Raw genomic sequence first — 27,983 nt, 5'->3', positions numbered from 1 at the left:
AGAGAAGAAAAAAAGGAGGTACACAACAAGGAAAAGAGAAAGGCAGGAAGGTGCAGAGGGGACTGATGGCACAGAGGGAGGTAAGACGCTTGTAGTAAAATGACTCTCGTCCAAGGCTTGCTGGAGCTGGACCATCACCTCGACAGACAGAGGGATTACCTCTCTGGTGGTTTTTAAAAAATGCTTTGTGTATCTACACGGTCTCATTTTATTTTTTCAAAATCCTGTTTATTTTTAAATAGAAATTCAAGTTTGAAAACTTTGCTTAGGTGTAAAGGAATGACTTTTATTTTAGAAATGTACTTTGGAATGTACACACCATTGCTCAGTTTAGTGCTTAAAACCTCAGAGATGCCCCGACATTCCAAACCTGACAGTCTTTCCTTTGTAAAGAAATTAGGGCTGCCTCTTTCCACAGTACTTGAAAATTAGATCTGAAGTCAGTGTTCACAACTGTGCAAAGCCTTGGAAGTATGTCCATTTGCTTGAGGAACAATCTATCACCAAAGATAGTTGTCCCTATTCTCCAGAAAACAATGCAGATGTGCCCAAAGGAGCAAAAGCTCCCAAAGGAACATCTGGAGTTAGTTATCAGAGAAAAACTGTCCTCCTGCCCAGAGCATGTATACAGAGCACTTGCACTGAATACTGTATCCAAAGCCTGATCCGTAGAATGGTGAGCTGTGCATCAATCCAGTTTGCCTTAGCAGACTAAGAACCCCACCTACCCCTCTGCCTTGACCCGATGGCTTGCTTCTTTCTTCGCATCCACCTACCCATCCTGTATTCCAACAGACCCCTGGTCCTCACTCTATCTCTCAATTGCATAAGAATGCTTTTATATAAAAATTCATTAAGTAATGTACCACTTTCAATATATTGATCCTACAAACTGTGACTCTGTGAAGTGGTTCAACACGATGTCATCACCACACAGCAACTTGTTTCATTTACAGTATCTGTTTCACTTCGACTCATGAGCTAATATAATTCAATTTTTTTTAACTGCACACAGGCTGCTAGACACATGTGCCTGGCAAATGGAATCTGAACTTAGCTTAACAGCCTCATTTATTCCTGATGGTTTAAATTATTTCATCACAATTAATGACACCCCCTCAGCTTCCTGTGCAGCGCTGCCAGATGTTCAGAGACCACAAAGCCACTCTCTTCTTTGACGGCTGGTGACAAGTCGTCCTCTGAAGGACGTTCCCTAGGTACATGGGCCGGATGACACTTCCATTGCTTAGCACCTCTCTGCCTCCCAGAGTAACCATGTTGAGGAAAAAGCAGGAAGGCATGAGAAACCAGCAAACATATTAGCAAAGGCAAATTACATGAAGTGATCTACAGGCAAAGGAACTTGGCTCCTGCCACAGGAGTTCCTAACCTTGTTTTTTTTATGGAAGAGCTCTTCACCTCCACCTTCCCGAGCCGCCCCCCCCACTCCCAGCATCCACTGAGTGCCTAACCTGGCGTCAGTCCTCAGGGAATGCCAAAGGACAAAAAAAATATCAACTTTTCCACAGGGATTCTCTTTGGTTTGGGTAATTTTGTTTTGAAGGATATTGTTTAAACTTACCACCTTCACGGTGATCATTATGTTGTTTTTGAGAGCAAGCACTCTAAATGATATTTTTTTTTTTTAAGATTTTATTTATTTGAGAGAGAGAAAAGGAGTGGGGGGAGGGGCAGAGGGAAAAGCAGACTCCCCGCTGAGCATGGAGCCAATGCAGGGCTCAGTCCTGGGATTGTGACCTGAGTCAAAGACAGACACATGACTGAGTCACCCAGGTGCCCCTTATCATTGTATCTCCAACTATAATTTTCTGCTATTCAACAGATACTTCCAATTGAAATACACAACATTTTGGGAACTTGTGGCAAACAGTTTTACCCCTTTTTCTTTTTTTAAACTTTATGGAGGCATAATATAATGGATATACAGAAAGTTGCACACATTTCATGTAAATATCTTGATGATTTTGATTTACCTATTTTTCTAGGCTCAGTAAGATTTATTCATTTCAGGGGCTGTTGGCTTTTTTTTTGTGCTTGTTAGGTTTTGTTTGTTGTCTTATTTTCTTTTAAAAAACATACTGAAAAATAGACTTCACACTTCCATTATTTTGATTCTAATAATGGAAAAAGCCATTTACTTCTTTTTTAGAAAACCAAAATTTTTATTCAGTATGAAATTCAGAAATGTTAATTATCTTATATTCATCATTTTAAGTTCACAAAAAGATATAAATTCATACAATCACAGGTAGCTAAGAGTAGCTAACAGGGTAGCAAAAACAGTAAACATACTAGCACTGATACAGTAAGAATCCAATACTACAGCTCTAATTTGGAAAACATTTCCATCAACTAGAGAACATGTGGCAGACATTTTATGGATTATTTTTTAAATGTTAAAAAAAAGAAAAAAGCCACGCTGATCTTATTCGGGGAATAAGGGGCCCTTTTCTTTGCCAAAAAGTATAATAGGAAAACTAAAAGGCCACCTGTGTCAGCCCACCCTATAGTATGAACATAAGCTATAAGAGCATTTTGGAAAATATCTTCAAACTGAGATGAGGAAAAAAAAAAAATCAATATCAATACAGATTCCAAGCAGATGCAAAAGGCTTCTGTGCATGTTAGTGATTATGTGTGTGGCCTACACAGGCTAATTTCAGATGCCTCCAAAACTCAGTGTACTTTCTCTTTTATAAACTATTTGGGATTAAAACTAGGAGCTCATCCATATCAACTTTGACAATGGACACAAATACAGGGTAAGCTAATCAAGCCAAACAAGTTGAATTTTCCCCCTCATAGCAGGCTCTTTTAATCTCAAATGCCTACTGAAATTTACAGACATGCTACACTTATGTTTTGACAGTTGTTTATTAAAATTGCTTTCCTAGGAAGTTCTATGAAGCCAAGAGTCTAGTCTGTATCAGAACTGAGGCAATCGGAGAGAGTCGAGATGATGGCATACTTGCAGCAAGCAGACAACAATAGGAAACTCTTAGCACTCCCAGAGTTGCATCAAATTTTCCATGGACCGAAACTAAAATGAAATAGTTCAATTACTAAGAGGTAGATAAGTAAAATAAACAACTAATTTCATACAGTGAAGTTGGGAGAGAGTCATATGGACCTCATTCTGTTGTCTCTAAACACTGTTTTGGAGGGAAAAAAGGAGCTGAATAAACTTTAAACTCTCATGTAGGGATGTATTGCTTGTGTGTCCCTGGCAGATGTGGAAAGGAGATGAAATGGGCAAGGGAGAATCAAATATCCCATCGCTGCAGGTTTGCTGAGGGAAAGAGCACTGCAAAGATCTCACATCTGGCAATCATTTGTCAATAGCTGGAAAGAGAACGGCAGGAAACTTTCTGGCTCTTGGAGATGAAAAGACAAAAACCATGTGTCACACACACACACACACACACACACACACATTCTGCAATGGTAAAATGACTACTACACTTATTCTCCACCCCCCCTTCACCCCCACCCCCCCAAATTTAATGATCTTCAGATATACTCTACTCCGTGGTCAAAAACATGCAGTCACTTGACTTGTTAAAGCTGCAGTGTATGTACATTTTTCAAATAAACCCCAGGGCTGATGTTAGAAAATCAAAATCAGTCAAGCATAGACCGCCTGGTACTTTGGGCAGGAATCCTTGCGGTTTAGTCAATAAACAGAATCTGAATGAAAGACACCACAGTAACTAGACAGTAACGTTTTGAACAGTTCTTAACCTGAAGGGGGGTTGGGGAAGGCGGGTGTACTAGTGACCATGGACATAAGGCTACCAGTCCACTTAGATGGCTCACTCTACCTGCAACATGACTGTGTTTAGTTCAAGGTCATCTGCTGTTTCTCTCTCTCTCTCTCTCTCTCTCTCTCACACACACACACACACACACACACACACACACTGAACTTATATTTGAGGAATGTTGAATGTTGTGAATGAATTTGGAGAGAATACAGTTTGTTGTTGTTTTTAAATAATTCTACCTGTTTAATAGGGTGGGAAGGGGAAATCTCAAATTCTTTTTGGTTCATACTAGTGATAATAATATAGAAAATTTGCTGGCTTCATTATGAGTTCATAAAAATGACCAGTTTTGCCCTAGCAGGTTTATTATGCAATAAAAAGTTTTCAAGACAACCCACACAAAATTAATTAACTTCTCCAAAATCATAGGAATTTAAATCTGGTCATGGTGATCGATAGACTTCAATAAGCAGCTTTCAGTTCACCCTTATGCTGCATTTAACTAGCAGCAGCCGCCAAGCTCATCCCTGTGATTCCATAAGTGAATGCTGCAGGTTGTTTAATAACCTGGCAAATTCACAGTAGCTTGTCAAATTATTACAGGAACAGTGTCATCACTAAACAAGCCTGATCACGGTTAATTACAATGCAGACTAGAGAGCAGCCACAATTGTTCATTAATTACAGGAAGCACCTCATTTAAATTTTATGGAAATTTACACTTGCACCCCGGTATGTCTGGGAAAAAAAAAAGTGATCCTTCACGCATTCACAGAAGAAAGGAGTCTGTGGTTTATGAAACATCACAGTAAATTGTGTCTAATCTGATACTGAAATATTGGTTCATTATTTACTCTAATTTTCTAAGCACTTTAGTGGTGAAAAATATCAAGCCAACCCCACATCTTGAATTCCCAACCAAGAAAAGAACGGTGTTGGGCTACCTGTAACAACTTAATACAGGATAAGGCACAATTAGACTTAAAAAGTAACTTTTCTCTAATTGAAAATATAATATTTAATAGGAATTAGGGGAAGTCTAAACTAGAATAACCATTTCCTAGAAAATAATTATTTAAGAGCACAATTTTTTGCTAATATACATCAGTTAACTTCCCAAGCTATAAGAAAGTACAGTTTCATACCCACTTCAAAAACCAATGAGGAGGGGCACCTGGGTGGCTCAGTGGGTTAAGCCTCTGACTTTGGCTCAGGTCATGATCTCAGGGTCCTGGGATCAAGCCCCGCTTCAGGCTCTCTGCTCAGCAGGGAGCCTGCTTCCCCTTCTCTCTCTGCCAGCCTCTCTGCCTACTTGTGATCTCTCTCTCTGTCAAATAAATAAATAAAATCTTAAAAAAAAAATAAGGAAAATCAAAATTAGACAGTGAATCAAAGTCTTGATTTCCAGCTACTTTTCTAAATCAAACATATTAACACAATAAGCCTGAAGACACACTTGCAAAAGTTAAGTAAGACACAGACTTCACGATAACAGTCATTCAAAACCAAAGATATGTTCATGAAAGAGTGTCAAGGATCTTGGAATTATTAAGCAATAAAGTTGCTAAGCCATCTGAAATTTTAGGGATAGAAAAAAAGAGTGAAAAGGAAAGAGGTAAGAATAGAAAGGGACTCCACCAGTCAAGAGAAATTATGTCAGCTAAAATAGAAAAGTTAAATCAGATATGGGCAGTGTGTGTCTAAATGAAAATCCTTCATAGGAAAGGATATAAACAAACTATCGCTCCTAAATCAAGGTGTACAAGAGGTTATTCTCAGAATCAAGAGGCCAAAATAGCAAATCCTCTAGTGGTTATAATGCCTGGCCCTGAGGGACAGCCTGGGATCCAAGCAGGGAAAATAGATGTCTCTGGCAAGTCCTATGGTGAATTCCCTGAAATGCAGAATTAAGACTAAAAACTAAGAAATGCCTCATTTCGGGGGGGCGGGGGGGGGACTAGAATACATGCCCCATAGCAAGAATGAAAGGACTCTAGAAGCAAAAAACTACTCCTGAAGTTGTTACCTGGTAAAGAACATATTAAGTGTCAGGTTTTTTTTTTTATGTCTGACATAATGTGGATATATATGTACCAGATATCATTAAAATGTATGGAAGTCATATTTAGAAAGGAAGAGGAAAACAAGAAGGAAATGTTCAAATGAGTCCCAGTTAATGCACCAATTCACCACACTTGACTCTTTGAACACATTCAACCTTTCCACTCGGTCTGCCAAAATGGTGTTGCAAGAGGAGGAGTCCAATAAAATGAGAGTCATTTCTTTGCCCAGGGGCTTGGTCTTCTTCACAAGGACCACGATGAATTGTCAACTCTACAAATGTTTTAACTACCTACAACCAGGGTTTCACCTAAACTAGTTAACATACATCTTCTCTCTTGGTATGTTAAAATAATATGCTCCATTGGTCCCTTTCAGTTTTATTTCACAGTCACATCTGCAAAACCCATTGCTCTTCGCTTCATAACTCAAGGTTCACAAACAGATTATCCAACAACCACCCATGACAGACCATTCCAGGTGATGTGTTTGAAGAACATCACTTGTCCTACCCAAAGAGGTCAAGGATCAGACCACTCTCCATGAAAAGTCTTCCATCACTCTGCATTTATGTGTCACACACAAGCTGTTCGCTTTCGAAAACTGGGAAATACATGATCATGTCTCATATGTGTCACACCTGCTTTTCTGTTGTACTGTAGCCATGCACCACCCAGACAGGACCAGCTTGTGGTACAGCGGAGCTCAGGTGGTCTTCCCTAGGCCAAGAGCAGGTGTGCAGGAGACAGTACACTCTTCAGCACCATAAAAACTGAAACCTCCTCCTACCACCACTTCCACCTTACTCCAACTGTGAAGAAGTCAATTTTTAAAACTATTTTCCTTTCTCATGCAAGGTTTCTAAATCAGCAAAAGTGCTTTAAAACCAAGCTCACCAAGCTTATCCGATATGTCTGAAAATTTAGAAAATGATGCCAAATGCAGGTTCTGAAAAAATATAGTATGTGTTTGTTCATGCTAGGGGATGCCATCCATGTTACTACTTCAGCCAGTATTTTTGCATTAGTAGCACACACATTGCTTAAATACTACATGGCACACAGAGTAAAGGTAGGTCTTTGAGCTACGTGTCATACTTATATTCTTTATCTATGAAATATCGAACTACTTCTAACGTCCCAAGACCACATAACATGAGCTAAATTCCAAATAAATACTTTCACTTGACTAAAGAACTTAAAATTGTATCCCAGGACATATCTCTCCATACATGAAAAGGGAAGATAGTTACCATTAAATCATACTTTTCTAGTACGGTGCCCAATGGCTTCTGTTCTCCTGAGCTAAGAGACCATCACGCGGGAAGCATGACTTGCTCACCATGTGTCTCTATTGCCTAGCATAGAACCATGCACATGATAACGATGCTTTTAAAAGATAAGAGCTAGTCTTTACTGAGGGCCTCTTATGTGCCAAGCCCTATGCTACCAGCTAGGTAGATGTTAGAACATTCACTCCTCATAATCACCTTCGGTGGCAAGTCCCCATTTTACAGATGGGAAAGCTAAAGCCCAGTGTGGCTGAGTGACTCTGCCAAGTGTCTCACAGTAACTTTTGTAAAGCGAGGCAGCCAGCCTTCAGAAAACATGCTCTTATCTACCGCAGTATATGCCATTTCTTGGATGAATAAACGAGCTATCTCCAGTTACAGACAATTTAGCCTAAAAAGGACTTTTTGTGGCACACATGCCACCCTGGTTCTTCCTTTAAACCTATCTCTACAACTGTCCATCTCCTGATGACACTGATGTATCCATGTCAGACATTCAGGAACCACTGTTTCTGCCACACCACCCCCAACTAGTAAAGCAGTAAGACTCCAACCTGGACTTCCAGCCTCTGGTCTGGCTCCTCCAGGTTTGGGCAGAAGTCTGCACCCAGCACTCTGCCAGCACATGCCACTGGAACCTGGGGGAATATGGCCAAGTTAGATGCTGGGTGTGGAGGCTGCTAAGAACTGCACACAAACACATCTGTCCTAGACAGAAGCAGGGACATTCCAACTGCAGGTATGAAACAGGCCAGCATGGCTTCATTGGTTTTTGACACTTACTACATCAAATATGTTACAAATAGCATGTAACCAAGTCTATTAACTACCAGAAGGCAAATTCTAAGAAGAAACGATCCACAAAATTTTTATTCCCCCTTGTATCCATAGCATGTAGCACAAAGCAGGCATTTACTAAATATCTCAGGATGGAAGGAGGAGAGAAGGTTAAAGTACAGACGAAAAGGAACATAGAATCTCTGCTTGACATTGGTGACATTTTCTCCCTTTTCTAATTTTCTTATGGGAGGATGAAGAACATTGTCTTCTAATTTTTTTCTAATGTCTACAGTTCCTTTCCACTGTAAAATACCTGTTCAAATTTATTTTTCCTATTCATGATATAAGTTAGCACAGACTTTATCAATACTTATTATTTACTATCTCTAAATTTAAACAGGCTTATTTTATGTCTGTTCCAATAATAAAAATGCTAACAAAACAGCTATAACTTAGAATGTTTCTCTATATCTAAAATTCTATACTGAAAGCCACTAAGATTCCCTTTCAAATCTATGTTAACTTAGTCTATCTCATCCCAAAATACTGCCTCCTGTTACCTGCTTACTTCATTTTAGATTTTTTTGAGATAAAGACAAAAGGACTTGGATTCCATCTAAACCTGTTTTCTGCCTTTTAAAAAAGTTCTCTGAATCACTACTCAATATTTGCAAACACACGCTATCTTCGTTAATCATACAACTATCTTTTTTCATAATCTCATTCCATCAATCAGCTTCGTCCCACCTGTCTTCTTTCCCTATCAAGGCCCACCTTTGCTGTTTTGTTCTGAGCTTTAACCCCACTTACCATCATCTGTGCCAGTCAATTTTCTTTGTTCAGAGATCAGTTTTCAGCCAAGTGTGCTGCCTTAGAAGTCATTTTCCTCTTTCTTTCAAACCACAAATCAGTTCACCTCTCTAAATTTAAACAATTTCAATAAAGTCCACTTTGCAAGTTTACCAGTGATTATTACCAATATTTTTAAAAAGCACTCAATTTTTTGGACATTTTGGGGACCAACTCTCCTATTCTTTTTAAGTCTCACATTCTTTCTTCTTACCCACACCCATAAGGTAACATGGACAGATTATCATCTGTCTTGAACTTAACTGCTCTTCATCCACAAATCTCGTAGTGGGGCCAAGAGGGGAAGCGAGAGAGGTCATGTTTACTGAGTACTTGTGATGTGCCAGTCACCATGTGGGCACCTTACACATGGACTGACCCGGTTTTTTCCCTTGCAACCATCTTACAGGATATGAGAATCTCCCTTTGACAAATGGGGGAAAAAAAAAAAAAAAAAAAAAAAAAAAAAAAAAAAAAAAAAAAACCTGAGGCTTCCAGTAGGTAAATAACTAGCTCAGGGTTCCGTGCTAGAAAGTTGCAATGCCCAAACTTAAGAAATGAGAAGACTGAGAAGATATTTCGAAGAAGTTGATGAAAAACATGCAAAAGTTGTACTTAGTGGCTTCCACTCTAAAGGCATGTGTTGCTATTTCATATGAAAGAAATTACAAAAAAGACAGAGTAGGTGGAGAAAGTGTGTTATCAAGAACCACCACTTGCTCTGTGGCCTAGGGCAACATAGGCATCATGAAGTTATCCTCAAACTTGAGGCACAAGAGAGAAATGGGGCACGAAGATGAGCAGGGACGCAGTGCATGTGTGTTGTGGCACACACAGACCCATGCTGATGCCTGACGCCACCCCTCAGCTGACATATGGAGGGGCACTAATGAGTTCTGCAACAGTAATTCTCCCTACGGTGCAATAGAAGAACTGGGGAAAAAAATTAATCTTTGAATATTCCGTATCAAAACAACCCCCCCCAGCTTCTTATAAAACCTCAATAAATGTAGCTACTTAACTGATTAAAGCACATTCTAAAGCCAGTATATATACACTCCAAATCAAGTGTAAGTAATACTCTATTTTATGTACACAAAACAAATTCCCGCTTACCTTAACATTATTAGATCGGGTCACCAATACTAGGTTTCTAGTTCCTTTACACCACTCCCCACTCCACAAAATGCATGTTATAAACACTCTTGAGAGGAAAGGGGAAAGTTAAACAACGACAATTACATTCAATTACAACCTCAGACACTTAGAAATACACAGTTTCTGAGAGAAAACAAAAAGGTCTGTGAATAAGTTGAAAGGAAACAGTGCCAGGCTACTAAAATGTTACAGCTATCCAAATCATAAAAAGAACTACACTAGAGATGTGAGTTAGCACTCTCAAACTTAGAATCCTAGGGTTTCTTAGCAGAAAAAAATCCATCAGGATCCAGGTAAATGGGCCTTGGCATTTTAAAGATGAGGAAATTGAGTCTAAAAACAAAACCGGCCAGTTGTACTACTGGGTTCATTGTCTAACAATGTCCTCTCCCATTCTGTCCACCACACTTCGTAGCAGTATTAGATAAAGAAAAAAAATTTAAGGGGAAAGCACGCTTTGTTTCCTAATTCATCAAAATGTACCAAGGAAAAAACAAAGGATATAAAAGTTGATGACCTCATTAGTTATAATTCTGCACACCTAGACCATTAGGCCTTTTGATTTAGAAGCCTCAGTAGTGAGACAGCTAGCTAGAAACAATCAAAAACATGACTGACAGATACAGCAGACATAAATCGTCCAGCCCCTTATTATCACTCCAGTATAATTTCAGATAATAAAATATGGTATGTACCTCACCACCGTTTTCTCTGGAATATAAAATTTAAATTGATTTGGGGAACTCCAATTTCATCTGCTTTCCTTCATGCCAGCGTTTAGTGCTTTTTTTGACACCATACTTTAAAATAAAGTTCTCTACAATGATTTTCACAAAATGTTTCAGTGATTTTTTTTTTAATCTCTGAATAGCTATAAGACTCGGGGACTTTTATTTTTTGTTCTTTTTGCATCTTACTATATTTTGCTTTGAAATAAAAACATTTAAGTTAAAAACAATAAAAAATACTAAACCGACTGGCTAATATTTCTGAAAGTATGCCACAGGTTTAATTATGGGATAGTAATTGTCTAGTACTCATCTAAATTTCATTCTGCTATTGCTGTAACAGGAAGCAGGAGGCCTTGAAAGGAACCCTCTAGAATCCCCAGGGTACGCAGAAGCTGAGTGCATATCTACTCTCCAGGACATACCTCAAAGGAATCATGGTGTGTGAGAGAGCTATTTACAACTTACTTTGTGTATAATCAGCAGAAACAAAAGATATGACAACAAGCATAAAGGCCTCCCTCTCTCTCCCCTCCCTTCTCCCGTCTCAGGGGAATTCAGCAAGGGAGGGCCAGTGGGCATTCACTTCAGTGTCAAAAGGGCTTCCAGAAAACACATTTTCTGTGGGGCAGGGAGGAAATATGGCAGGCTTCCTACACACACACACACACACACACACACACACACACACAAGTTCTTTGTTTACTAAGATCACACATTAAAAACTGTTAAGGGCCAGACTTCTGAAAAGAAGTCTGAAAAAAAACCCACAACAGGAGCTACTACTCAGAATAACAAACTGAATGAGGTACAAGGTGTGTGTAAGGAAGGGGACAATGGAAGAAACAAAGAGTCACAGAAATGACAACTTGAGAATAGAAACATGTTACCAAGAAAAGGAATTACAGAGTCTGGGCTGCTTCTTGCAGAGTCAGGGCCCATTTGAAACTTTATTTTTAAACATTCAACCTTCAGGTAGCCATTTGCCTCATAGGCACTATAAAAGTCAGAGCCTAAATAAACAAACTAACTTCCATGTCAGGTCAAGACTCTCCAGTTCAGCTGGTCATAAGCCTGGATCGGTTCTGAAGGGCATGTGTTTTGGTGACTTCAGTCTAGCAGTTGCAGGGATGAGGGAAACTATCTGAACCCATGAAAAACTCCTAAAAGAGTGAAGAGACAAAATTTATTTTAAGAAGCAGAGAATGGGAGAGAGAGAGAACCCAAAAAGAGTCCCATCAGAGGACGGAGGGATGCGGCTAGGTAGAAGCTCTGTCACCCTCCAAGCCAGAGCAAGCACTGATTAGAACTTCAGTCTCATTTCAGTGGTTAGACAATGCCAAGCAGCAAGAGGAAAAATTACTCAGATAACACAAAGAATTCAGGAAGACCATTAAGTGAAATAGATTTGGCAATAAGCTAGTCATGAGCTCTTGTGAAAAGAGCAGAGAAAGAAATAAATTAATTACCCAAAACCATAAAGATGAAGACGTACACTGTACACTGCTACAAAATAAATGAATATAAAAACTGAAAAACAGATGAACTAAGTTGCTGGATGTACAGATAATGTCTATCTTAATTTTTCAGGCTGCCATTTCACTAAAGACAATATTCTGGGCCTAATCATACTCAGCCATGGAACCCCAGGCTAAGACTCAGAAGAGACAAGTATACAGAAGCTACAGCTCTAGAATCAAAATACTGCTTAACCATCAAAAAGGAACTGGTGAGTCTAAACTGTATTGATCCAGTCTCCAATACAGAATGGCCAGAAATATGCTTTATTCTTAAAGAGGCCTTAGATGAGGCAGGTGTAACAACAGGAACATGGTAATGATGAGGGATCTATTATAGGAGAATGGAGGAGGACAGAGGACAGTCCCTTCTAGAGTCAGCCCAGAATAATGAGCTACAGGATCAAGATGAGAGAGGAGGGAGCAGAAAAGGGTTAAGGAGGGATTCTGCTACTCAACAGGTTGACTGACACACAGGATTACTACAGTATGGGCACATGTCCTCACAGAAGCCAGGTAGTATTTAATTAGGGATTCATTCTCTTTCTGCCTCTGGAGCTGGTTCTCCTGGGTGAGCTGGGGGCCCTAGGCTCTGCCTAGGAGCAACCTCTGCAGGTACAATTACAGGAGATTTTCACAACCACAAACAACAATAGCTTGTTTTTATACTGTGAAATGTGGAATAGAAGGTAAAAACAAAAACAAAAACAAAAAAACCTCTTTTTCCGGGTGACCCCCTGCGGAGCCTGATGGCCCATGAATAATGCTGAAATTACACAGAATCTTTCTTCCAGAGCGCTCAAAGGGCTTTACACATATAGTGTTTATTAATTCCGGTATCGGACAAGTAAGAAGAGAAGAGAAAATTTCTATCATACTCTTTTTAAACCGGAAAACTGAGGACCATCAATACAGCCCTCTCCCACATTTGATAAACTGAACAGAACTGAAATTAAGACAAAGTTCCCTCAACTACCATGCTAGTGTTCTATGAGAAAAGCCTTCTACCATGAGTTTGTTTGTCCAATTTTTATTTTACGTGGGTTTGAATGTGAATGAAGTTATTTGTAACTTGCCAGCTTTTACTTGAGAAAGAAAAGGACAGAATCTGATTATTTTCAACTGGTTTACAATCATTTTTGTAATTGCATATTTTTTAAATTAAACACCTCAAATTGTTGCTAACAGGCACATACATTGCCAAGTCTGACAAGTAACATTAAATGAAATTTCTTTTTTTTTTTTAAGATTTTATTTATTCATTTATTTATTTATTTATTTATTCAGGGAGAAGCAGAAGAATAAGGAGACTCCCACTGAGTGGGGAGCAGGGCTCCATCCAGAGTCCATCCATGACCCTGAGTTCATGACCTGAGCTGAAGTCCGTCACCTAACCAAATGAGCCACCAAGGTACCCCTAAAATTTCAAGTATGCTTATATACACTCACATTAATTTTCTTTCAGTCCTCAAAGCTCAACTCCAACTATCCTAAAGACAAGTAATATGAAAAACTCCACTGGCTTTGGCCTTAGACCTCTGTTTTAACTTCAAAGGCAGGACCTTATAAAGACGATCAGTAAAGTACCTATTTAAAGTCTCGTTTCCTACATCTATAAAATGGAAATAATTATGTTTTTACTGTGTAAGTTTGGCTAGGCTGAAGGAGATGACACAGATAAAGCACCTAACTGAGCATGCAGTAGGGACACAGTGTAGGTAAATGATACTTCCCCAGATATCACCCCACCCCCCTTCCAGCACACACTCCCATAGAGACAGAGAAGGAACGGATTTGGGAGGAGGAAAAGTAAACCTCAAGTAACAAAGGAATAATGTAAGCAATTAGCAAAACTAAAAAATAATATCTATTCAATTAGTCTCAATTAGGGGCCAGGTCAATCAACTTTCAGAAGACTTCCTAGAATGCTGTGTTGAGGAAGACTAGAAAGACCTGTGTAAGTTCTGAGAGACTGACCATTACCATCTTCACTGGGGGAAGGAATGGAAAATGGCACATTTCATACTCTGCCACTCCTGCCCCAATGAAGCCCTTCACAATTAAAACATAAAGCACTTTTTTGAGTTTTCTTTCATGTTAGTGGTTTAACCTATGAATTAGAAATAAGGACCTTCCAGGGAACAAAGCTGAATAAAATCTGAAGAACCTCTACCCTTTGGGGGCAAAAAAGAAACAAACCAACAAAAAACACCCACAAAACTGAACAAAACAATAAACTGATAGATAAAACCAACAATCTGGGTCAGTGATTCGAAGTGTACTCCTCAGCCAACGCACATTATTAGCACCACCTGGGAACTTGTCTGTAATGCCCATGGGACTGAAGGCCCGAGACCCACTGTGACAAAACCCAGGGATAGAGCCCAGCCATTTGCTCACGGAAGCCTGCCAGGTATGCTAAGAGCATTAAGGTATGAGAATCACTAGCATAAATAAATGAGAAAATCAAAAAAGAACTGAAAAGGCAAAAGCTCTCTAGATGGTAAGTTAGTTGTAGAAAATATATATGTCTCTTAAAAAAAGCAGCGGCGGGGGGGAGCGGGGGGGGGTGGTGGTGAAGGAAGAGGAAAGCAGCACACATAGCATAAATACCAGGATGTCCCAAAAATCTTACTCTGAAGAGATGGAAAGTCAGAAAAGGAGACTCTTAAGAGGAAAAGCCAAAATAAGCAAGCCACTTGAGCAGTGGTCTGTCCAACTCCACAGATGCTGCAAACATCAGGAGAAAATGATTTGGGGATAGATATTAACTTCAGCGTTTAAACTAAAAGCACTTTAAAATGATCCGGGTACCCTCGAACTCAGTAACTGGGTTTGTTCAACTCAGCTTTCTTCCCTGTTTCTCCGCAGGGATCAAGAATGAGGATCTCTAATGAGGAGAAAGAGGCTATTTCGAATAATGATCACCAAGACACTGAATTCTTTCTTTCTTTTTTTTTTTTTTTTGAGGGGGTGGCATTTTTTTTTTAAAGATTTTATTTATTTATTTGACAGACAGAGATCACAAGTAGGCAGAGAGTCAGGCGGGTGGGGGGGGGGGAGCAGGCTCCCTGCTGAGCAGAGCCCGATGTGGGACTCAATCCCAGGACCCTGAGATCATGACCTGAGCTGAAAGCAGAGGCTTAACCCACTGAGCCACCTAGGTGCCCCAGGCATTTTTTTTAAAGAAAAAAGTTCACTTTTGAAGAAAATAAGTGCATTTTACTTGCTGTTACTTCATCAGAGGCACAAAATGGGACAAATCCAAAGGGTTTCTTTTCTTCCTAACTTTAACAATACTAAAGAGAAAAATGTATGTGAGAAAGAAGAAAAGGGAGTCTGGGGATGACGAAAGATAGAAGGATGTGTTACCTGCCAGAGAGTGAGAAAATAAATATTACTCCCCAAAAACTCAGTGTCTCAAGTTACCCAGTAAATCACCTACCTTAAACCTATTATGTTTAAAAAAAAAAAAAAAAGTTTGGTTTAAGAGACAAATCCAAAGAGCACTTAAACTAGATTTAATGCACAGTAGTCGTCTAGAGATACAGATTCCTCTGGACTAGCCCCTTACCCCATTTGACAGGACTTAGACTTACTATGAAGAGTGAGGCTGAAGGAAGCCACAACTATAGCAAGAGACCAGAGGAATTCCAACTGCTGTAAACAGGAGAACCCAGGGAGCCTTTCTGGTGTTGCCAGAGTTTATAATGTAGCATGCCGAAGATCAATGAATCAACATGGTTTTCTTTGCATGCAAAATTTGAACACAGGTAATAAGAAAGGAAATGGAAGGCAGATTGAGGCTTGCTGTTCATTCACTGAAAACTTTCCCAATTCAGATATAAGTCATACCGTGTATTACACAATACCCCTCCACGCCTGGTAAAGATCCCAGGCTAAAAAGAGAAACCGTACAACAACATACAAAGTTCATTTCTACAGAATGCCCACCCTCCCACTAACCACAGCTCCTGCCCTATCCCAAGTACACTAATCCTAACTGGGGTGAGGTCTCGGGGAGATGAAACACTGCAGTGTTCTGTACTAGACAGGTGAAAAGTGAACCTAAATGCCTCCTACCAAGGGCAGTTCTTTGTTACTATGGGTCTCAGGAAGTGGTGAGAAGAGAAAGTAAAAAGAGTTTCTTATATTTTCCTTGGGGAATCTTACAAAGTATTTTTTCAAACATACTTTACTCCTAAAATCTAGTGGCTTTAGAGGCTAAAAGCAGCAGCTTTAGTAGACAACAGAATGCTTTACAAATGATAAAACACAAGATTTTTGGTTTGTTTTTGGTCTTAGAAGCCTCACATGAAGATAGAGCTACTTATATCATCAACTCACCTAACGATAAGTAATGCTGTAAAATACCATTTTCTCTCTACAGGTTTCCTTTTGTGATGCTCTTCCCAGGTTTCACAGACCACCATTAGAAGAAGTGTTCCAAAATCCCTCCCTATTCCTTACATCTCTCCTGTGAATTTTAGTCCTGCAACTTTCAAGCTCCCAGTAGAGCTAAACAAGCAAAGCAAACAGGTTCACTGCAATCCCACCTTTACTACAGGGCTCTCCCCTACTTTGCTGTCTTTTGCAATGTTATCACCATAATCTCATTAACAAAGTCTCAGAACAGGATTAAAAGCCTCCTCTTTACTTCCCAAACCCAGTAAATGGGTTTACTGAAAGCTTATCCATTCTTCTCTTCCAAGCTCTTCAGCTACCACCCCAGCACCAAAGATTTTCTCCTTCCAGACCATTTCTAACAAGTGCACCCTCAGACCTTTGCCATAACCCTTAAGTGATAATACCACCTTTATCATTTCACACTCACCAACCAGTGCCATATATCACCACTCCAATTGTCAAACATATTCTCCTAGATGATGTTTAGAGCTCCCCACAAATTACCAATTAAAGTTCCTTCCGAGCCCTCTGCAACTTAGTTCTCTACCCTGCCTTTCCAGCTTTATCTCTTCCTCCTCATTCACGACATGTGCTTAATAGACAGTCCAATTAGACTATTGGATCTTTCTTGCATACTGATTTGGACTTTCCTAATTTGACATAGTTTGCATGCTCTTTTTAGACTACCTTCTCCTGCGTTACACTTTTGAAAATCTTTCTATTTCCCAATGCCACTTCATAAAGTTTTCTGATAGCCCCAGGCAGAAGAGATCTCCTCCTCAATGTTCCACCATCCTCCGGGATCTCAGCACTACACAACTTTGGAGAGTAAATACATGTTTTTCTTTCCTTAAGGGCAGGAACTTAACTTCTCTTTGTATTCCCCTAGAGCCTGCACCACACTGCTTTACACACACACAGCAGACAATCCACAAATACATGCAACATCAATAATAAATAAATCTCTCAAAGTTCATAGTGGCACCAGTAAGCCAATGCTACATTAACTGTACCTTCATTCCACCAGATCCTCAACAAACACCCATAAGGCAGTTAAGGGCCAATAATTCCTATTTTATAGAAATTCAAGATGCAAGGAGGTTACTATTTATGCACAGAACATTCTTCTGAGTATAATTTAGCCTGCAAAAGTTCAGTAACTAATTCCATGTCACCCTGTTGATTTGTGGTACGTTTCTATGGAAATCATACTTCTCTTGCTGGACTCTCCTTCCAACTTACTTCAGGATACCTTTAAAACTGGACTCCATCACAGCAATCTTCTAGAGATGAGAAAATGTACACTTTCCCTACAACAGAAGCGTGACAGAACTTTCTCTGCCCTGCAAGTTGTCTGCATATGCTGAAATCTAAAGTACAGAATGATAAATTCTGCCTCTTCGTTTAAAATTTACTAGGCTTTGAAGAAGCAGGTATGAAAACCTCCCCTAATAAGCTCTTTAAAACATGTATTGATTGCCATATACCTAGAAAGAAAGTAATCAGCCCATTACACCGCCCTCAGAGAAGAACACATTTCCAAGATACTATGAAAGTGGCTAACAGCCAGCTGGAGATAAATTTCCATCCCCAATCAGTGTCTCCTTTGTTTCAAGCCTGGAGTAGGCAACTACAGCCTGTGGGCAACTGCTATCTTGTGATCTACTTTTGTAAATAAAGCTTTATTGAAATACAGCTACGCCTATTCCTTTATATTGTCTATGACTGTGTCTACAAAGACAGAATCGGATAGTTGTTACAAAACCACTTGACTGACTAAAATACTTACTATATAGACCTTCATAGAAAAGGTTTACCAACTCATTTTAGACTGTACAAAATTATACCTCTTTCCCCAGCAACATCATTTTTAAAAATTTATCTTTAGGAAATAAGAATAAAGTGAAAACAAGAGTGTTCATACTGAAGCAACATGCCTCTTAAAAGAAAGACGGCAACAGCCTCAATGTCCACAAACCAAGGACCTATTACATAAATTATGGTACAGTGATTTACTAGAAACCTGTTAAAAATTATGATGGATATCTAGATTTATAGACATAAAAAGTTATCTAGGACAGGGATGAGTAAAATTTAAAACGCAAGTCATATATCCATAATCCTTTTATGCAGCTAATACCTATCCCTATGTTTGCATGCACACCCAAATGAAGAAATGAAGAAATGACTAAAAAGATGTTAATGAAATGTTTCCTTGGTGGCAGCTTTTCAGATACCTTTGTAGTTTACTTAATCAGATCCATACAAATGACTATGTATCCTTTACACAAAGGATGTAAAAAAAAAAAAGTTTAAGTATAAAGATTCAAGGGGTGCCTGGGTGGCTCAGTGGGTTAAAGCCTCTGCCTTCCGCTCAGGTCATGATCCCAGGGTCCTGGGATCAAGCCCCATGTCGGCAGGCTCTCTGCTCGGCGGGGAGCCTGCTTCCTCCTCTCTCTCTGCCTGCTTCTCTGCCTACTTGTGATCTCTGTCAAATAAATTAAAAATAAATTCTTAAAAAAAGAAATAAAATCAAGGTGCAAAGTTTACATTCCACATTTTATAAAGTACTAGGGTTTGGGTTTTGGATTTTGTTTTTGTTTGTTTGTTTGTTTTTAATCTTTCAGTTTGGGCAGGCTTCTGGTTTTGATGTTGCTGTTTTAATTTTTCCTTTTTTTTTGTTTTAAAGACAAAAATACTCTTAGGCTTACTAATAACCTGCACATCTAGGCACTGGCATTCTCACTATATATGACAACCTCAGTTTTGGATGGAAAAAGTCCCCTGCAAAAGGATGCATGGGTTAGGAAGAAGAGAGGTTAACAGAATAGCCCCCTGAATGGAAATGTATTAATTCAATCAGTGTCTTGCTTCTGGGTTACCATAAAAAGGTTCATAAAGTACCCAAAAGCCACGTAAGATTTTAGAATTATGCTGCTCAGTGACTGATTCTCAGTGAAGAGTAAGAAAGGAGAGATTTTTCTCCATCTTCATTTTCCTCAACAAAAGTAAGCTTCTGCAATATTGGCACATGTATTTTTTAAACCAGTAATGAAAAAAGGCCAAGGAGGTACATGATACAAGTATTAAGAACCGGGTAGCACCACTGACAAAGAGATGCTAAGTTAACAACGCATAGTCTTGAAAACTAACCACAAGAACAACAGAGGCCAAAATTGCTAGTAACAACCAACGCAGCTCACGCTCTCTCTCTGTGCCAGATGTCCCAGGCATGAGTACTAAGCCCCACTTTGTAAGTGAAATAACTGAGGTTCAGAGAGGTTCTAGAACTTTTCCAAAGTCACACAAAGGAGACAGAAATTGAAAAGCAGAAAAATCTGCCTCGAAAGTCTGGACTTTTCCACCATGCCAGCCAATGAAACAGAAATTATATATCTAATGATGTACTAGATAAAATCCCAGTATAAATTTAACAAGTTAGAACATTTAAAATTCCTGGTTTATAAAGGTATTATAGAATGACCACATCAATTAATTTGCTTTACATAATTTATTTTAAATCGTGTTTTCTACATTATTTTCTCAGAGTTAAATATATCCATATTCTCCACCCTCACATTTACACATATATGATATGCATAATATTTTTACAGATACGCTATATCATTATATAAAGCACAAAAAGTTTTTAGTATTTTCATCCCTAAGTAGAATCTGGATGTATTTGTAGACATGGACTCCAGTTAGGCAGAAAACTGTGACTTTTTTTTTTTTTAATGACTTTTCCCACAGCAAAATTATTTCAATGCTATGGATTAAACAAAATCTGTGCCCTGAAAATTAATATGTGAAAGCTGTACAATAACATAACCCTTTTTTTTTATATTGGCATTAACCTACACTATTTTTCTCTTATTTAAGAGGCATATATTCTCTTTTAAAATTATGCAGAGATTAGATTTTCCTGTGAGTTCCCCATAATTGCACCTCCACACTCAGGATAAATAAAATGCTTAACTCCGAAATAGGGAAGCTGAGGAGGGTGGGAGTATCACGCTTTGGTTTTCTGATCAGGCAGTCCATGGATTCCCGGTAGAGGCCTAAAAGACAGGACTCTGTAGCTGTACCCCTTTCCATCTAGAGCACCTTTGATTTTTGTCAGCTCTATATATTGACTTTTTTATAAAATTTAATTTGAGGGGCGCCTGGGTGGCTCAGTGGGTTAAAGCCTCTGCCTTTGGCTCAGGTCATGATCCCAGGGTCCTGGGTATCTGCTCAATGGGGAGCCTGCTTCCTCCTCTCTCTCTCTGCCTGCCTCTCTGCCTACTTGTGATCTCTGCCTGTCAAATAAATAAATAAAATCTTTTAAAAAAAAATTTAATTTGAAAGAAAAATCCTAGCAGATTCTACAATGATTGTTTGTTTTTTTTGTTTTGTTTTGTTTTGTTTTGTTTGTCAATGGCTTGAGTTACAGATGGATAATGAATGAGGCAGAAGAAAAAGCAAAGACTTTGGAGTTAATTTTATTGGATACAGATTTTAGACTGTTATTTCCTCAACTATAAAATAAAAATATGTGTACCTGTCCTGAACGCTTTTTAATAACTGAATAAGATAACATGGGTACCAAGTCTAGTACACTGTGTGAGCTAAGAGATAGCGGTAAAGTTATTAGTTTTTAATCCTCATTCTTTTACTCTTAGTAACAGGTGAAAATAAACGCTAAGCCAAATATTTATTTTAGATCTGAAGATGCGGTATGTTCAAAGTAGGATTGGCTAAAAGAAACTAGATGTTAAGCAAAATAACAATGTTAATCAAAGGTCATCTATAACAATATTAAAGTACTACACAGGAGAACACAATTACTTTTGATAAAACATAATCCAGGATTAAAAAAGCACTAAAAGAAGCACATTTTGCTCAACATATAGTTCTCAAGCCCTTAACAGTGAAAGCATTGTGCATGACTAGAAATGAAGATGAAATATTGCACGAAACCCATGTATGTAGCTTGCTACTATTCTGTTTAATTCCGAGAGGTGTAAACACAACTGGCTTTCCTGTGATCTTAATTCCATGAATACAAGGGAATACTCAAAAAGCCAGGAATACAGGCTGGGGTCTTACCTTGAAGTTATCAAACTTCAAGTTCTACTACCAAATGCTAAGGATAATGAGTATAATAAGGCAGGAAGCTTCCACTCAGGCACATGATCAGAACTGATGATACAAAAGTATACAGAACTCAGGAGAATTTGCCAGCTTTGCCTCCAGTCTACAGTTAGCCATAACTGATATCACAGAAATAACAGCAACGTTCTGACATCGACGAAGGCCAACCTGGTGAGAATTGTGCAGAGTGGCGAAAATGCAAGACTAATGGATGACACAAGAGGATTCTCAACCAAAAAAAAAATTAGAAAAAGGAAAGAAAGAAGGAAAAAAGAAAAACTGTCTGCCAATGCCTCATCTCTCCATTCCTTTAAACAAAGAAATTAAAACATTTTATTTAAATTTACCTCATTGTTCCCCAAAATTCACGCCTCCCAGGGCAAGCTGAAAGAAAGGGATCTACAGTTCACTCAATACTTACTTGGTACCAAAACTTCACATGTGTTCTCATTTCATCTTCCTGACAGAGTCTCAAGCTAACTTCAAGCCATTTTGGAATTGAAGAAAATAAAGGCTAGAGTTAAAGTGGCTTATCCAAGGTCCCAAGACTAATAAATTGCAATATTTGAATCTGAACTCAGGTCCCATCTTTTAATCTCCCCGCCCCAGCGAGTTCTACAATACCAAACACTAACATTGGGTCCAATGGAAACAGAAAAATGCTGAGACAACAAATATTAACAAAATTTGATTCTTGGGACAAAAAAAATCCTAAACCAACTTTAATTTTTTTATTAGGGAGACATAATATTGTACTAAATCTACTCTTTCCCCCTTGGATTATGAGGGAAAATTTTAATTAATCAAATTGGATAAGTTTGAAAAAAACCACAACATCCTTTTTATAATCAAAAACTGCTCTCATGATCGGGATAACAACTGTATTTTTAGATACTCTAAGTGTACATGACAAATTTTTTCTTTCTCAATTTGGCACTGTTAAGGAGTTTTTGTACTATTTAAGATAAAGAATTAATTTCGAAACTGGCTATAAGGGGGGAAGAAAATTCTAGCACAAAGTAAGTTTAATAGTCTTCTGAACACTGTATTTTAGAATCTGGAACTAAAAACAAAAATCACAAGAAAACTCCCAATATCACTTTACTAAATCCAACAAAGTAAAAAAAATAATATTTCTTCTTAATGCGAGTATTTTTTAGGACATAAGGTAAAATACCTAATCAATTATGTAAACTTTGAAGTGCCCCATCCATACAAATCATGACTTTTGCTATAGAGTTGACTGCTTGTGGGTTAAGACCTCCTATGAACAACGTGAATGAATCTGTTTATAAAGGAACAACCCATTATACAGATAGCACTGATCTGATTAAACACAGGAAGTCTATCTTGACAAAATCATCACTTTACAGAAATATATAAACCATGTACTCCAAACACATAGATCCACCCATAGTTTACTCTGCATACTATATTCTTAGATTAAATTTCTATTATATAACAATTTAAAAAATTAACTTACCAAGAGAAAACCACCTTAGTTTAACAACTCTACAAGTTTTTTTTTTTTTCAGTTGCCTATTGGCAGTTATCAAAGTGTATGTGCACATACACAGAAACACATACACAACTCCATATATGTATATATACGCATTAAGGAGGAGAAAATGATACATCACAAGCCATGGAAACAGAGTAAGTATTAAGGTTCGAAAGTGAAAAGAAACAGGCAATTCAAAATTAAGATTCAAACTACTGTGGTATCTTTACTTAGGTAAGCCCAAGAAAATCCGTATTTCTCCTACTCATTGGGAAAAAATCGGGCACATGAATATTTTATGAAGTCACAATGCAAAATCAGAAGGCTGTTCCACACACGCGTGCTTTAATCTGTTATAAATTAACTGGAGTCCGATAAATCATGAAGCAATCCTGAGTGTTATATGTAACATGCACAATTACAACTGAAGTCAAATCAAACACACCCTCAGCTAACTGTAAGCCTAAAACCACTGGAACAGCGAATGAGAAAGCTGGAGTTTCCCCTGGAGAGGGACTGGGATGGGAGCAAATCTACAAAATGGATATATCTGAATCAACTGCAAAACCCGAAAATGTCCTAAAACCCTGAAGATGTTCACGTGGTTTCACAACAAAGTCCCTTTACAAGATCCACAGCCCAGATGACTTGCATCTTTTAAACCACCCTGATTTTAAATCACACTGGAAACCTCTGGCTGCAATTGAATTAGAATGGTTCAGTGTACCCCTTCTAAACGCCAAGGGGGAAAAAAAACAAGCACCATACTTAAGTTTGTTTTGTTTTAAACTAGACCTTCTGCATTCCAAAACTGTATCCCTCTGACTGATATAAACCGTTATTACAGAGAAATGGTTAATAAAAAAAATTTTTAAAAGGAAACCAAACCATCCAGTGAAAGGAATGAGGGAGTAGTAATGGTAACATACAGTACCATGAGCTGCAGTGGCCTCCCAGTCAGTGGTGCAAGGTTAACAGATCACTCTTGGCCTTCAGGCAGACAGCAAAACACAGCCTTGGGGGGGTGGGTAGGAGGGGGAGTGGGGGGGCGGGGGACAGGGACCAAGGCCGGGGGAGGGGGCTCTCACTCGGACAGTTTACACAAGAAGTCAGCTCAGCTCCTTTCAGACGCATTCTTCCTCTCTATCTCCCAACCTCTTTGCGTGTGTCTTGTCATATTTTCTTCAGCTGTTAATTGTCCAGACGGCAAGACTTTAAACAGCCACAGTTTAGGAAAAAGCGAAACCCCTCTAAGTGACCATCACAGCAAATCAGCTTCACGCTGGTGGGTAAAATTTTCCAAGGGAAGTGTTCTTCTGATAGTTCCTGAGTCTCTAAGTCACCCCCCCACCCCCACCCGCCGCCACACACACTCCCCTAGAGGGCTAAAGGCACTGTGGCAATAAAACATTCATGCGACTTGGAATTTTAACACAATGCCATTTCCCTAGTTTAACCTGAAAGGAATGCACTAGTCACAACAGACTACATCATCCTGCCATTAAACCCTGCCAAGGAACCGCTTTTTTGGCCGTGCCGGGCCAGCTTTGACGGGAAAGGAGTACACAGACCCACACACTGAGCACAGAGGGGCCACCTCTGCTTCCTCAGCTTAGGCCAGCAACACCCTGCTCTTGAACATGACCCTTGACCCTTCGCATTGTGACCGGCTTGTGATGCATGTGTCACTCTGGAACTTATGCAGAGCCACCACTGACTGCGCAGGCCATTTGCTGCTCCTTCTCCACAGGACTTGGGAGGATGCCAAAAGTTCTTATTATTACTGCTACCACTGAAACTCTTAGGTTTAAGTGTGGGGATGCTTTCTCCCTGTGTCCCAGAGTGGTCTGCTTTTCTCTTTCCTTTGTTTGGTCAGGACTTTTTAAAAAACAAACTTTGCATTTGCATTCATAATTAGGTTATGATTACCGACAAAATGGTTTGCTTTGGGGACTACTTATCAAAGCTGCCAGGTCTTTCGCATTTAAGTGACATTTAATTTAGATTTACAAAATACAAAAACAGAAATAATTCTGATTTCTCCTGAGAATCTTAGAGAAAAACTCAAAGGTGTTAAATTCTAAAAACATCTTAACCATTTGATGGGGCTAAGGTACTATCACAAAACAAATAACAAATTAGATTTTAAAAACCCCTAGATTTATAGATTTATTGGTTTATTACTTGTGCAGAGATTTCTGCCTTCCAGGGAACATAACTGACAGACCACGAAGCAAAGAAAAATGTATGTACCACAAATGAAAAATTTAAATCACATTAAAAGTTTAAAAATGGGGGCGCCTGGATGGCTCAGTGGGTTAAGCCTCTGCCTTCAGCTCAGGTCTTGATCAGAGGGTCCTGGGATGGAGCCCCCCCATGGGGCTCTCTGCATAGCAGGGAGGCTGCCTCCCCCTCTCTCTCTTCTGGCCTCTCTGCCTACTTGTGATCTCTCTCTCTCTGTCAAATAAATAAATAAAATCTTTTTTTTTTTAAGTTTAAAAATGTTTTAATTAATTTCTAACTCTGCTGTGAAGCCAATTTGGTCCTTTATAACCAATCACATCACAACAGTATTTTTATTTTAGAAATTGCCAGATACCATAATCTTGCCCCCCACAATCCCTTTTTCCTTCATCCTCAACTTCTCTTCCACTACCTAAAGTACCTTCCAGATTTTTTTTTTACTTTTGTGATTATTCATTTTTCCCTTTTTTTTATCATTAACTATTTTTACATGGGGTACTTTCACTTTCAACACTGCCCTATTATTTTGTCTTTATTACTCTTTTCTGCTGTAGCCACAAGTAGGTCTGAAAAGCAGCAAGTCTCTCCTTCTTGCCCTTGACCCTGAACTACAGCCAGGTGAGCAGTGAATTATCCCTATAAAAGGCAAAAGGTGCTCTGGCTTTAATCTCCTAGAGTGAGACCATGTGCCCTTCTCAGTAGCAAATGAAGAACATCTTACTTCATCTCAGAGAACACTCTAAAATACAAAATGATGATCTCTAAGCAAGTTAACATGCACATACAAAATAAAACCAAACTGTCTTCTTTAGCGTCATTTTTGTCTCCTTAGTAGTTGGAATTAGTTTTAAGCCCTAGTTAAAAGATTTATTTCTTTTTCTTTCCTTTAAACAGACATTATCACTCCTTGAAAAGTCATTCTAATCCCTTCCCTTAGCCAAGCCATGCTAATTCTAGATTGGAGGACAGCAATTAACTTTTAAAAGGGGGGGTGGCTCAATGGATTAAGCCACTGCCTTCAGCTCAGGTTATGATCTCAGGGTCCTAGGATGGAGCCCCACGTCGGGCTCTCTGCTCTGCGGGGAGCCTGCTTCCTCCTCTCTCTCTGCCTGCCTCTCGCCAACTTGTGATCTCTGTCTGTCAAATAAATAAAAAAAATAAATCTTTTTTAAAAAGGGGGGGATTGTGTTTGACTTGGGGTACAGAGGGTGGGAGATCAACCCAACAAAGCAGCAAAGATTATGAGAACCTTTGCTAAATATTTCCATTTCAAAATGTAAATGCTGAAATCAAACTCATTTTAATTATATTAAAACACAGCAATAAAGACAATTTTTTCAAGTTATCTGACTTGTCAATGTATATTCAAATTCTAAATTATGATGTTTTATTGGGAAACCCAGTAAAATTGAGGACAGCACCAAGTCAAGACATGAGATTAAAATTACAAAAGATAATTTCTATCTAAATCCAGACAGATACTTCTTTTTTTGCTTCTATCAAATTAATCGAGAGTGATCCCAAAGGATCTAGGATGAAGATCCAGAGAAAGAAAAGAGTGAAGGTCTGTGAACATACAAGAGGCATGTTAAATCCTCTCAATTGTGATGAATTTCCTCTGAAGACTTCTGGAATTTTGAGATATATCATTCAAAAAAGCGATAATCCATCTTATTCTATTTCTCAACAAATTGTCAACCAATTTTATAATGTATTCACTGCTATGATACAGTGATGAATCACAATGAGGAAACCATAGCATAGTACAAATACCACCATGAAAAATATTTTATATGAAACTATATCAACAATATAGAACTTGCTAGAAAAGAAACTCGTATCAGCAAGTTCACTGAAATGCAAGAAGTTGCAGAAATCCAAGTTTTACAGAAACAGTAACTTATTTTGGCAGGCGTGTTTGAGATGATCAAATCTGTGATAACCATTTTCCCCTAATCAAAAAAAAAAAAAAGGCCTTAACCCTGTGAAATGGCATTTAGAAATACAAGTTTAAAAGTTTTGTAAGCTACCTTTAGTTTCTAGAAAGCAAAACAGGTGAGATTTTTCTCACTGACTTCATTACAAGGAGCATGAGCGCACATACATTAACCCACTCTTCTCAACTTGGAGCCAAGGATTGGCTGAATCAACCACCCTGCCCCACTCAGGCAGTTAACAGACGCCAACCCTGAGTTAAGGCAAACCTCAGAGGCAAAGGGATGAAAAAGAAAAGATGTGTGGATTGAGGAGCGAAGGGAGAAAAAGGAGATGGTGTGGGATGAAAGCAGATAGAAAAGCAACAAGCAAAAAGGAGGCTGAGAGAGAAAGAGTGTAGGAATGAGCTGGGAGGAGTAACTTGGAAAGAAGCAGGGAACAGGAGAGAAAAGAAGAGGGAGCCTGAAGGAAGAAAGGGGATGGCTGGGGGAGAGCAGCAGAACAGGAGCCCCACCACGGCACAGTGGATCAAGCAGCTGGCCTGAGATGCTAATTCAGCGCTTTAACAAATCAATGCCACTTGAAAAGTAC

General features: G+C 38.9%; 1 protein-coding gene across 14 annotated transcripts in view; it reads right to left on the bottom strand.

Moving 5' to 3' along the window:
* BNC2 (basonuclin 2) overlaps nt 1-27,983 on the bottom strand; it is a 418,685-nt gene that overhangs the window by 240,291 nt on the left and 150,411 nt on the right. For 7 of the 14 annotated variants that reach the window (XM_032880536.1, XM_032880547.1, XM_032880535.1 and 4 more), the window contains exon 3: nt 7,692-7,775. The exons of 4 other annotated variants lie outside the window; for them this stretch is intronic. In XM_032880536.1, coding sequence (XP_032736427.1) covers nt 7,692-7,775 — 84 coding nt within the window. Of the gene's footprint in view, nt 1-7,691; nt 7,776-8,727; nt 8,809-24,147; nt 24,171-27,983 lie in introns of those variants that run through there. 3 more of the 14 variants (XM_032880543.1, XM_032880542.1, XM_032880546.1) reach the window with 3 other exon arrangements.

This window comes from Lontra canadensis, unplaced genomic scaffold (assembly GCF_010015895.1).
Source record: "Lontra canadensis isolate GAN:19392208 unplaced genomic scaffold, GSC_riverotter_1.0 scaffold70, whole genome shotgun sequence".
Taxonomy (NCBI): Eukaryota; Metazoa; Chordata; class Mammalia; order Carnivora; family Mustelidae; genus Lontra; species Lontra canadensis.
Note: the sequence above shows the minus strand (reverse complement) of the source record. Positions and strands in the feature narration are given on the sequence as shown.